Consider the following 12,144-nt stretch of genomic DNA (forward strand, 5'->3'; position numbering starts at 1 on the left):
AGTGGTACCTTCAAAATCGAATTCATCAGAAAACTAAAACATTGACTGACAATCAAATAACAAAACCTCTGGTCACCCACAATCAGTCACACCAATTCTTGGCAACTAGGAAAGAGTAAAGGCAGCAAAATGTTCCAAATCCACGACTTTAAAATCCAAAGTCCTGTGGGATCTCTCCAATCCTAAGTATGACTTGATCAGAGCCATCGAGCAGGTTCTACATCATTGTTCAAGTGGACTCGAAACTGGATCTGCGTTTAAGACACAAGAAGGAGGAGTTGTGGGGGAAGTTGAAGTAGGAATGGTGGGGGCAAGCGGTTCAATGGTTTATTGGAAAGAGCGATTCTCCGGGAGCAACATTTATTCGACGAAGGCACAGTTCTGCGAAACAGAGCGGTCCACGAGATAGTAATAAAATGGGTGATGGAGGAAGAAGGGTCCAAGTCGAAGGCTCAAGGGTTGTGCGTGATTATAGACAAGAAGACCATACTGGAAGTGAAGAGACTGAGGTGGAATTTCAGGGGAACTGGGCGAGAAGGACAAAGAGAAGGGTGTGGATGACAAGGGAGTAATGAAAGGTATGAAATTACCATTTAAACCCTTATATTTTCTTTCAACCTTTCAACTCAGATCCACCGGTGATGCCACGTAAGAAATTTAAGTCAGACTCTCTTATCGTTTTGTCAACTTAACGGTCATCGTTCTCACACTTAATAATGCCAGAGGCTAAATTGCCACATTTTTAAAACTTTAATGACAATGTTGTCATGACTAATAGTTTAAAGTATTAGGTATTTTTTAAAAAATATTTTAAAGTCAAAACTACACTTTTATCTTAAAAAAATATATTGGCAAACAAAATTTTATATGGTCTTATATATCTCATGTATTAATTGTCCACTATTTTAATGTCTAAGAATATTATGATATAAAAAAAAATGTTTGTAGATCTTTATAGTTTTACTCAATTTTAAATTAAGTCTTTAAGTTTATTTCATTTTAAGTTTGATCAATTAAATTTTTTTAATGGATAAATACGCAAATTACTCTATTGAATTTAAGTCAAATAGCATCATAAACTTTAAATTAATTTATTATACAAATCGTTCCTCAACTTTTAAAAACAGTCCACTTTAGCTCCTATTATTAATAAAAATTAATTTTGGTCTTTAGTTAAAAAAATAGAAAAGGACTTCAAAAATTATAGGAAAATGACCAAAAATTTGTTTCTATCCTTTTCCATAATTTTATTTTTCATTGTCTATAACTTTTGTTGTAATTTTTTTGTTATTTTTGATCAACTAATGGTCAAAATTAAATTTTGTTAACATGAAGGGCCAAATTGCACTATTTTCAAAAACTAAGAAAATAATTTATACAATAAATGAATTTATGGTCTACAATGCAACTAGATCAAAAGTTCAAGAGGTAATTTACTCATTTATTTTTTTTTAATCTTTAAAGGTTTAAAATTCTTAAATTTTTCCTTTTAAAAAATTAAGAACTTTTATATTTCTATTAATTGAATATATAGCTTTAGAATTAATTACATAATTTTTATAACTCAAAATTTATATAATTAGGTTGTTTTCTAAATATTTTTATAGATATAAAATTAATAAAAATTTAAACAATGTATTAAATCAAAATTTTTTGGACTTTGGCTAAAAGTATAAATTTAATTTTTCTGTAAACTCCAAGAGTATTTTTATTTTTGAAATTAATAATTTACTATTAATTTTAACTTTCAGGGATTACCATATAATATAATGGAAAAGTACTACTTTTAGTCTCACATTTTGCTCAAGTTTTGATTTAGGGTCCTGTACTTTTTTTTAGTATTTCAAATTCCTACAGTTTTCTCTATATACAATGATGGTTTTTATATTTTTAGAGGGATGTTGATGTGACACAAAAGCGTTAATAATACTGATATATCAATTAATATCATTAATTTTGTGCTCACGTGTCAAACTAATATTGATATAAAATATTTAACAAGTAGTTTTTTTAAAAAAACCTACATGAAATTTATGTGTTTTACTGATCATTTAAAAAGTCCGGGCTTAACCTTTTTATTTCATCTAATGTAGCCTCTTTTTTTTATTTTTGCTTATTAAATAATTACATTTTAATATCATTTTGACATGTAAATATAAAATTAACAATGTTAATTGACATGTTAGCATTATTAATACTGTTTGTGCCACGTCCACATCCTTTAAAAAATGTAGGGATTAATGTTGCAGACAGAGGAAAATATAAAAACCTAGAACATCAAAAACAAAGAGTAGGAACTTATATCGAAATCCAAACAAAATGTAGGAACTAAAAGTAACGTTTTTCCTAATACAATAGATCAAACTATAAAGGTTTGATTAAAACAAAATATACTATAGGGACTAAAATTGAGCAAAATTCTAACAACTTGGAGATTAATTTTTCTTATGAGATATAAACTCATCCGATAAATCACCTACACTTTTGACCCTAAAAAAAAAAACATTGCTTGCATCAAGCAAGTGATAGGCTCATAATGTGTTTTATTAACTTAAACTATCATATCTTATACGTTGTGCAAAACAGAACCTAAGGCACACATATATCATATTAATATAAAGTTCTAACTAGGGACTGGAATTAAAAAAAGATACCAATTTAAGAGAATTATGTCACAAGTTTTACATTGAGAAGCCTCACACGTGGTGTGAGGTTTATAAGTTTAAAAGACTCTATCTCTTAATAAGCTAATCTTTTGGAATGTGCTTTCTTTTTGGATTTGTGCTTGTTATATTGATGCTTTCATTGAGAGCCACCTTTCATGGAAAGGGCCTCCCATGGAGGGGCTGACAGGCCAAAGGCCGAGTAAGGTGTTGTGGATCGAGAGCTGTTGTAAACATTGGCTCTTGAGGAGTGAGTTATGTTATGAGTCCTATATCGAGAGGTTACATTGGTAGAGTGTGTTTTATAAGTCAGCTAGGTATCCTCTCCCTACAAGGCATCTTTTAAGGGGTGAGTTCTATCTACAGGATTTATGGTCGTAACATTAGTGTTTTCATTGAAAGGCCAATGTCATGAAAAGGGCTACTCACAGATGGTTCTGACGGGCAAAAGGCCAAGCAAATTATCTTGTAGATGTTACATTTATTATTAAGAACAAGTGCTACCACAATCATTACAAAATATGATAGTAAAACTCCCAGGGGTATCTAGAGTTATTGTTGACAATAACAGTCCTACACACTAGAAGTTTGGGTTAATTTGAGCGAGAAATGATAATATCTCTAGATTTTTCAAGATACCAATTGATAGAATATACAAAATCATAATAATAAAATAATATGGATAATATGTTTATATTAATTTATATACATGACAAGATATAATCAATTTGTAATTAAAAAAGATTACATTAAAAATGAGTTAAATTATAAGGACTTAAATATAAACTTCAGGACTATATTAAAAATAAGAATAAAAACTATAGGACAAATTTTTTTTTTCAGAGTTATACATGATATTTTTTGTTACAAGATTATACTCCCTCCACTAAAAAATATAAAATATTTTTTGCTAGTTTGAATGTTACAAAATATAAGACATTTTTAATATTTTAATATATAATTAATATGCTTTTTCTAAAAGTACCACTAATAAACAAATCATTTTATATTTATTTTAAAGTAAAATATCATATTAAATATGGATAAATATGTAAAGATAATGTCAATTTAAAAATATCTAATTAATTTATTAGGTGTGTAATTTGGTTAAAAATAACTTATAATTTTCAATGAAAGGAATATGTGATATTTATTCATTAGGATTTGAAGTACCTAATTTTTATCCATCCCAGCTAGAATTATTTTGTTTGTGCGTTTGTGGCAACCTTTTATCATTAGATTTTCTACGTGATATCAATTTTTAAAAATGTATTAATTCATTAATAGCAAACTGCTGTAGATATCTCAAGCATTGAGAGTGAAGAATATTGATTCCTTCTAATTCAATATATATATATATATATGATAGGCTTGTCAATTTAATATATGAATTTTCTTGTATGATTTGATACTAGAACCTTCGCAGTCAACTCGTCCCATAAAGTCTAAATTTATATCACGAAATGATTCTATGAGCGAAGAACACAAAAATGAGTGGAGCTTGTAAAAGTTATATTCAATAGAAAGTGGGAAAAAATTGTATGCATTTTTTGTTTGCTTGTATTGGTATCCATTTTCTTCATTCAAGATTAATGAAGATATTGGCTTATAAATAGGAAAGCAATGTTGACAAATCCAACTTAGCAAATTGCAATTGATTTGTGAGGAGGAAGATAATTGTCATGCAGAATCTTTTTTCATGTTTAGTATTTCCCACTTGGGTGACGACAATGACTCTCCTTTGAAAGTGCTTCCATTAATTGATGGCCATATAGTTGCGGCTTATCCTTATGAGGATTGAATGTGAGTCACTTTCATCTACGTACTAAATTATATCACGCTACGGTGGCTTAAAAAGTTCTGGATTTGGTTTTGTATAAATGTACAATATATATTTGAAAGAGTTACTTTTCAATGTAGCAGACCGTATGTCAAATACTGTGTATAAAAAGTTACGCTGCAAGTTCAAGCCCTCAATCATGTTTGTTTCACATTTTCCTTCGTTGTCCGGCTTTTATACTTTCAATGTAATGTATGTTACAAAATTAATTATAAGCAACTTTACTAATAAACAGTAGGAGAGAATCGCATAGAAAATAAATGAAATGAAATACTTCTCATTGGCATGGAAAATAAAAACAACTTTATTTACAATGCAAGGTATGTTTCAGACATTCAATGTTATCTTTTAATCTCTTATTTTTGGCCAAATAATATTGCTTTTCATTGGTGAAGAATAATAAAAGAAAGACATTGGTCCAAATGCCTTTGGATGAATGGGATGCAGTGAAGCTCCTCAATCTACTTGGAGTCCGTAGAGCAAGATTCACCATTTATTCTGTTCCTCTGATCATATTTTCTGAGGGGAAACTAATTACTTTTTACCTTGTATGAATGTTAGTTTACTAACTTGATCCATTTTTTGTATTTCATTCATCTTAAATTATAAAACGCTTTTAAAAAAATCACACATATTAATAAAATTTATTAAATACACTTTACGACCTTATTTTTTCAAGATAAAAATATAAATTTTAAAAATTTTTTTCATTTAATACTCAATTTATAAAAGAATATTAAATAGAAAAAATATATGAGAATGATAACATTGAAAAGTATCCTTAATGAAATCTTTTTTTTTGTCAAAGTGTCTTAAATTTTTAAATATTAATTTTTTTTAAAAGTATATTATAATTTGAGATAAAAGTAGTACTCCCTTTGTATTAAATTATAAGACACTTTTAAACAAAATTTTACATATCAATAAATTTCATTAAATACACTTAATAACTTTATCTTTCCAAAATAAAAATATAAATTTTTAAAAACATCCATCATTTAATATATTAAAAAGAGAAAAGATGAAAATTAATTATAAAAAAATATTATTAAAATTGATATATTTAATGAAACCTTAATCTACTCAAAATGTTTTATATTTTAAGATGAAATTTTTTAAAAAATACTCTATAATTTAAAACAAAATTTTTTTATTATTTCTCAAGCAAAATCTTTTGAATGTATCATTTAGTAATAGCTGAATGGACACGTTCATATCCATGGCCCATTCAATAGCTTCCCATATGAGCCGGTAAAAGTTAAAAAAACATGAGCCAAACGAAATTGATTCAATTAGTAAAAATTTAACTCATAATCATAGCTCAAATTCCACTGCCTCGCAAGTCACAAGATTCTTTGCAAGCGCTCTTCACGCAGGAAGCATGCATTGACTGCCCTAAAGACGAGTTTTCAACGATCAACTCGCTTCAATTTTTTTATTAGAAAGAAAAGAAAATGCAAAAGAATGAAGGAGTGGTTATCCCAAAACAATAAAAAAAAAACAAAACAAAACAAAAAACACAATGAAGGATGTTAAAAAAGAACCGGGTAGCTAGGCCTGATGATAATACCATGTGTGATCGTTTATTTATTTACTGATTAGAATGTGAGATGTTTTGCCTTTCAAAAAGAAACGAGGTTTTTTTTTAACTGTATCTGTGCTATCTACTTAGAAATACCTTATCATTAAAATCTATTGCTTTATGGTTTTGCCTAGTATCAAAGCCCGGCGAAAAATCTTTAGGATCCACTACACGTGCAATTTTGTTACCATTCATCATCAGGCATGCTCTTATAGAGCATAACCACTTTTTCCTGCCCTTAGAATGGCTAAGATAGAAAATATCATACACTACAGATAAAGAAAACTCCTACGCCGATCACATGGTTTAAGTAAATCACATGCATATCACGAAAACTCCTCCGCCTGCATCATATTTTAAATTAAATCCATATGCTTGCCTCTGCCTCCATATAAACATTGGCAAAAGAAAATAGCCTTCGTTTTCAATTATAATTTACCAAGGATTGATTTGAACAAGTAACTCTCCCAAACTGGACCACCAAGCTCTTATATTCGCTTTCATCCACGAATAAGTGACTTCTGATGTTGGATTTTGATCTAGTTAAATGGCCGTGGAGTAACGAGTTCCTCTTTTCTTGACTACACTGATGATCTGTTAAAGCAAATGCAACACGATTATATTAAGTTCTATCTCAGACAACCAAATGCTCTAGGCAAACACATAATTCACATGAAAGAAAAGGTGGTGGTAATGGTGAAATATGATTGAAATGAGTAGAAACTAGTTTCCTAACTTTCACAAGAGTTTCAGATTTAAAATACGCTCGGGATTTTTTATTAGAAGGTTTTTGGCTCTCTCTTTTGGAATTCTAACCCTGATACTGTGTGGACTTTCTAATGTCAGAATAAGATCCTGTACAAACACCCCACATAATTCGTGCATAGCTGGCTTATTAACTGGGGTAACGATAGAAAGTGTAACTTATCAAATACACAATTACCATTCCCAAATTGTTGGGGGAATCATTTGCCACATTGCATTAACAATATGTTTTATCCAATTCAACAGTCGATGTTGCACTGTTATATGATCAGGCAAAAAGAGGACGCACACATAATGGAAAGTAGAGACTCAAGACAGTAAAACATGAACCACTATAATTACATATGTAATTACCTGATTTGCTGGTTCCTAAGCGCTGCACGAGAAGCTAGAGAAATGCTGTCCAGCCCACTGGCATTGTTACTTTGTATTCTCTTAGGATCTTGAGGTATATTCTTTGGCATATTATGCCTATACTGCCCTAAGTGCCCTTTGAAATCGCCTTCATCGTCTTCCACAGAGTTTACAAATAATCCACCCGTACGATGCTGAAATCTTTTGCTCTTAAAGGACATCTCAATACTATCTCTGTTACTTGAATTATCCATAGTATTGGGTGATGATATGCTTCCTAAAGAGAGCCTTGATGTAGAGTACCTCCCCTCCGTCTTTCTCCAGAATTTGGAACTCAAAAAATCAGAACCTGGTAGCTTGCAACATGTGTCCTCTGTCGCATCAGTATTGGGAATCCTTCCACTTGGTACTCCCAAATCATATGATATTTCATCCACGGCCATCTCTAGGCCATGCACACGAGTCTCCAGAGAATTCATTCCACTTTGGGAGCTTCCAATAAATCTCTATATTCAAGTAGAGAAGTTAGAATTGCATACTTCCATATATGTTTCCATAAAGTGAAGCATTGAGAAAGACAAAAGGTATTGCAACTACCAAAAACAGCTTAGACTTGAGGGAAAAGGTAGCTCTAGTTCCTACACATATGGTAGAGCAGCAGATATGATCCCAGCAATCACAAAGGGGGAATTAAGAAGGTTACTATTTGACATGACCAAGCAGATGGTGACAGACACACGCATCAATGGCATTTTTTTGTCTAAAGGATCAATGGCTATTGGGTTTACCTACTAGGAAAGAAAGTAAAAATGTGCAATTCTCAATCCACTCAATTCTTCAAAATCATTTAACAGAGGCTTTTTTGAAATCCAGCAGAAGAAAGGACCAACCTCAGTTACATAAAAAGTAAGTTATTATGGTCAAGAAGGCTAAGAAAATTCAGACAAAAAAGAAAATGAAAAGGATGTTGTAATTACTGTACCAAGTTATCGTGCAATTATACTGCTTGCAGATATTATGAAATTAATATCCAAGTCAGACGGTGTAGGCACGTCTAGGCTAAACCAGAGAACAAAAAGGAAAGCACGATCATTAATATATCCAATATTCAAATATGACAGGCTGTCAGAATCTAAGTGCACGAAGAGTCTTTTTCACAAGCACAATATGAAAAGTGAAGACGCCAAATAGACAGAACTAAACAAATACTATAATGTATTATCAGAATTCCAGAAAAGGTTTTAGATTAGTTTCAGTAAAGAAAAAGGTATAAACCTCAATGTACCTGAAGCAGGTCTAACAGATTGGATTGCTGATTTTCAATTTGAATAAGTTGTTCACGAATCATAGAAAAATCCTCAGCATCTTGAGGATTAACACAAACTTCATTTGCGTAGTTGACCTTAACATCTAGGTCAGGACTGTCATCATTGTAAATTGGAACCACACGAGACCCAGATTTCAGGCCACCAAATTTATACTGTTTCTCATCAGACATCTTGCTAAAGACAACCCGCTTTATCTCTGCCCCCGATTTTTCTGGGTCTTGATTCTGGGCTGGTTTAGAAACTTCAAAATCACACATTTTGATATTATCTTCCCCCTGCATGCTCAAAATGGATGACTTTGATTCAGGAGTTTCGAGTTTCGAACCAGAGCATTTCACATGGTCCAGCTTGCGTGGCATGCCCATGCTTAAGTTTTTGTCATTGCCCTTTAGAGGGCTCTTCCTTTTGATCGTGGATAACACTGAAACTGTAGTTGTAGGGGACCTGTTTGCTGGGGCTGTTTTCTTTGACACAGAAGATTTAAAGCCAGCATCGGCTGAACTTGCAGTGTCACACTGATCATTAACATTACCTGGACCTACAATAAAAGCCACGAACATAACAATGTATTGGATTTCTTTACCGGAAGTAGTCAAAGCTTCTGTGGTTAAAACATAAAGAGAAAGGAGAAAATAAATAAAACAGACTCTAATTCCCAATTCTGAATTGAAATTAGTACGCAATAACATTCCTCATTTGTTTCAAGTTTTTAAACCTCCGTTAGCGAAGTTGGAATCAATGATATCGAGATAACATAAGATAACGTATCTTCTAACTCTAGCCATATGTAGAACATGGATTTCCATCAGCTCAAAGGGTACTATTATCTAAAATAAATATGCCTCTGAACTTGTGCAAAATTAAAATATGCCTTACCAACGGTAGAACACGCGGATTTAGCTGGTGGGGAAACATCCTCCGATGCATCAGTTACCTCCTTCCACGTTTCCAAGGTGCGATTCATAGTCTCCCGAACTACCTTGACCTATTACAACAGTATCACTCTGATCAACTTATTTGTAGGACTTTCATTTCGACACTGACAATAATCTCATCGGCTTGTATATGGGCAAAACCAAAAGGCGATTGCAAAAAAATAAAACTACAAAAAAAAATTAATAATCTCGTTATACAACATTTTCTTCCAAAAAAATTTTCGTTAGCGTTGGTATTCTCCTTGGTAATATGCTATAGTCAAAGGTATTCCTTAATGAGAAAAAGAAGTTACAATCACCTTATCAAACCTGCGATTTTGTAACGAATCCAAGCACAGCACTTTATACTGCGATGCCAAATCTTTCTCCGACAAAGCCACCTTTCCCAACCCCTCCGCAGCTGCCTTCCTGATCGTCCAATCCTCATTGCTCAGAAACTCAACAAGACAAGGCACCAACCAATTCAACACACCCCGACTCGACGCGCCACCAACACCAACAACGCTCCCTATCAGCACCAATAGCGCCGCCTTTGCCTTGCACACCTCGTTCTTGGCCAGCTTCCCCAACCTGGGCAAAGTACCCTTCCGCAACGCCTCCACATCCGGCTCCGGCGTCGACTCAATCGCCGCCGCCAGGCACAACGCCGCGCCGATCTGCGAGTTCACATCCTGCTCCTGCGTTAGAGCATCCATCAACGGTTTCAAAAACGCCACCGAGAATGGCGGCTTCGTGATTCGCGACGACATGGCAGTAACGGCTTCGACGCAGGCTGATCGGACAACGGAGTCCGGATCGCGGAGGCGCCTGAGGACGGTGGAGATCATCTTAGAGAGGTGAGGAGAGAGAGCGTCGCCGTGGAAGTGGGAGAGAACTGTCAACAGATGAACGCATTGTTTCCGGACGGGCGATTTACAGGCAGAGTCGGTGTTGTAAATGCAGTTGAGGAAGAGAGAGAATGAGTCCTGGTTCAGAGTTCGAGCAATGGACTCGAGCTCGGCGACCGCAACGGCGAGAGTGTCGCGGTCGGAGAGCTTGTTGAGGCAGGTGATTACTCGTTGCTTGAGATCCTGTGTCGAACCGGGGGAGCAGGAAGCGAGTTGAGATGGACTCAGCGAGTGACGCCTGGAGGGAAATGACATTGTGGACTTGTACTTGTTGGGTGAGTCAGTAACTCAGCATTCGTGAACCGAAGAAACGGTGGTTGAGGACGAGAAACGGCCAGGATATCTCGACGGTGCCGTTTTCCGGTGAGAGAGATTTTCGCGGCAAAGTTTGGAGAGGATGGGACTTAAGAGAGTTGTTAAATACCGAAGCAGCGAAGCCTCGAGTTTCAACAAATGATTTGATATTTTGAAGGTAAAAAAAAAAAAAATGATTTGATTGCTTTTTTCTTTTTTGGCCTTTTCTGCTCGTATTTATTTCAGTACTATGAATATGCTCATCCTTCTTTCGGCTACCCAGTACCAAGCTTCTACAAATCATTTGGGTAAAATTATGCCAAAAATACAAATCATAAATATTGATCAATTTAAAATATTAAAGGCAAAGGAAGCTGATGTTGATTCTTTACATAGGGCCACTCTAGATGGTGTAAAATCTTTGAGCAAATCCATTAAAAAAATTTAGTGAATCTAGTTGAAGATAACCACCATACAAATTAGTAAGAAATTCGTAGAAGATATTCTCATTTATATAAATATTAGTATAAAATGTAAAATTTTTATTAAGTTACGTATACTATGAACAACGTGATTGATCAGCTTATAATTCTTATCAGTTCTCATGCACACAAGAAAAATAATGTCATTGAAGTTATGAAAAGTAAATTATATAAACACACATGTAAATTATGATTTTTTTGTGATTATATATATTTACCGATGAGTTAAAAAAATATTAAAATATAATTTTAGTTTTTCAACATTATATAAAGTTTTAATTTAATTTTTTAATTTTATAAAATATCTTTTTAATTTTTTATTTCTAATATTTTTTAATTTTAAATGATTGTTTTTGTGTCAATTATTGTTATTTTTAAAAAATAAACTTAATATGTTAACATTTGATAATGTTTTGTCAATATTTAAAAGTTTAATATAAAAATTTTTTGAGATAAAACTAACAGTGTTAAAATAAAAAAAAATAAAAAAATACTTTATAAAATTAAATGATTAAAATGAAATGTTATATAAAGTTAAAAAATTAAATATATATTTTAACCTTTTAAAAAATAAGTTTTTGTATCTATTTTCAGAAGTAATGAATATGTGTACGCAAGTTATATGAAGTGATATCTGATATTTGTTATGGAAATTGTCACCAAATATTTATTGAAAATATTGTTAAAATATCAATCTAAAAATTGAAATATTTTTTTGCGTTTATTAAGAAAATGAAATTCAATCTAAAAATTTGGAAGAAGTCCAAACATTACTAGCCGTGTATATGGATTCAACAGGATAGACTGTGTTCGCCTAGGATATAATGTTACAGTGTTAGTATAGCAATGAATCCATGATATTGAAATCCAAGTTAAATTATCTAGTTAGAACCGATAAATCTTCGAATTAATGTCTTGATGTCTTCATTGGTTCAGCAAAATATTTTATTCATTTGATTTGATCATAATTTAAATATAATTTTAACTATTAATCATTAGCTTAATGTTTTGACC

The 12,144-nt window shown here is 32.5% G+C and overlaps 1 protein-coding gene across 1 annotated transcript; it reads right to left on the reverse strand.

Moving 5' to 3' along the window:
- Positions 1-6,192: 6,192 nt before the first annotated feature.
- LOC129312116 (TORTIFOLIA1-like protein 4) lies at positions 6,193-10,775 on the reverse strand. The gene is made up of 5 exons (XM_054954709.1): positions 9,767-10,775; positions 9,409-9,517; positions 8,490-9,070; positions 7,205-7,710; positions 6,193-6,679 (listed from the first exon to the last, which is right to left on the reverse strand). Exons 1-5 carry the CDS (start codon positions 10,607-10,609, stop codon positions 6,667-6,669), a joined length of 2,052 nt encoding a protein of 683 aa, XP_054810684.1. The 5' UTR covers positions 10,610-10,775; the 3' UTR covers positions 6,193-6,666.
- Between the last annotated feature and the right edge of the window lie 1,369 nt (positions 10,776-12,144).

This window comes from Prosopis cineraria, unplaced genomic scaffold, assembly GCF_029017545.1.
Source record: "Prosopis cineraria cultivar Desert tree isolate PC_DT_omini unplaced genomic scaffold, ASM2901754v1 PC5, whole genome shotgun sequence".
In the NCBI taxonomy this organism is placed as follows: domain Eukaryota; kingdom Viridiplantae; phylum Streptophyta; class Magnoliopsida; order Fabales; family Fabaceae; genus Prosopis; species Prosopis cineraria.

Bases quoted from the DNA above. Each gene is read 5' to 3' on its own strand.
- LOC129312116 (XM_054954709.1), bottom strand. From the start codon at position 10,609: ATGTCATTTCCCTCCAGGCGTCACTCGCTGAGTCCATCTCAACTCGCT. The intron at 9,518-9,766 runs GTGATTGTAACT...CTGTTGTAATAG, and splicing joins AAAATCGCAGGTTTGATAAG to GTCAAGGTAGTTCGGGAGAC. The intron at 7,711-8,489 runs GTACATTGAGGT...ACTTGAATATAG, and splicing joins ATCTGTTAGACCTGCTTCAG to AGATTTATTGGAAGCTCCCA.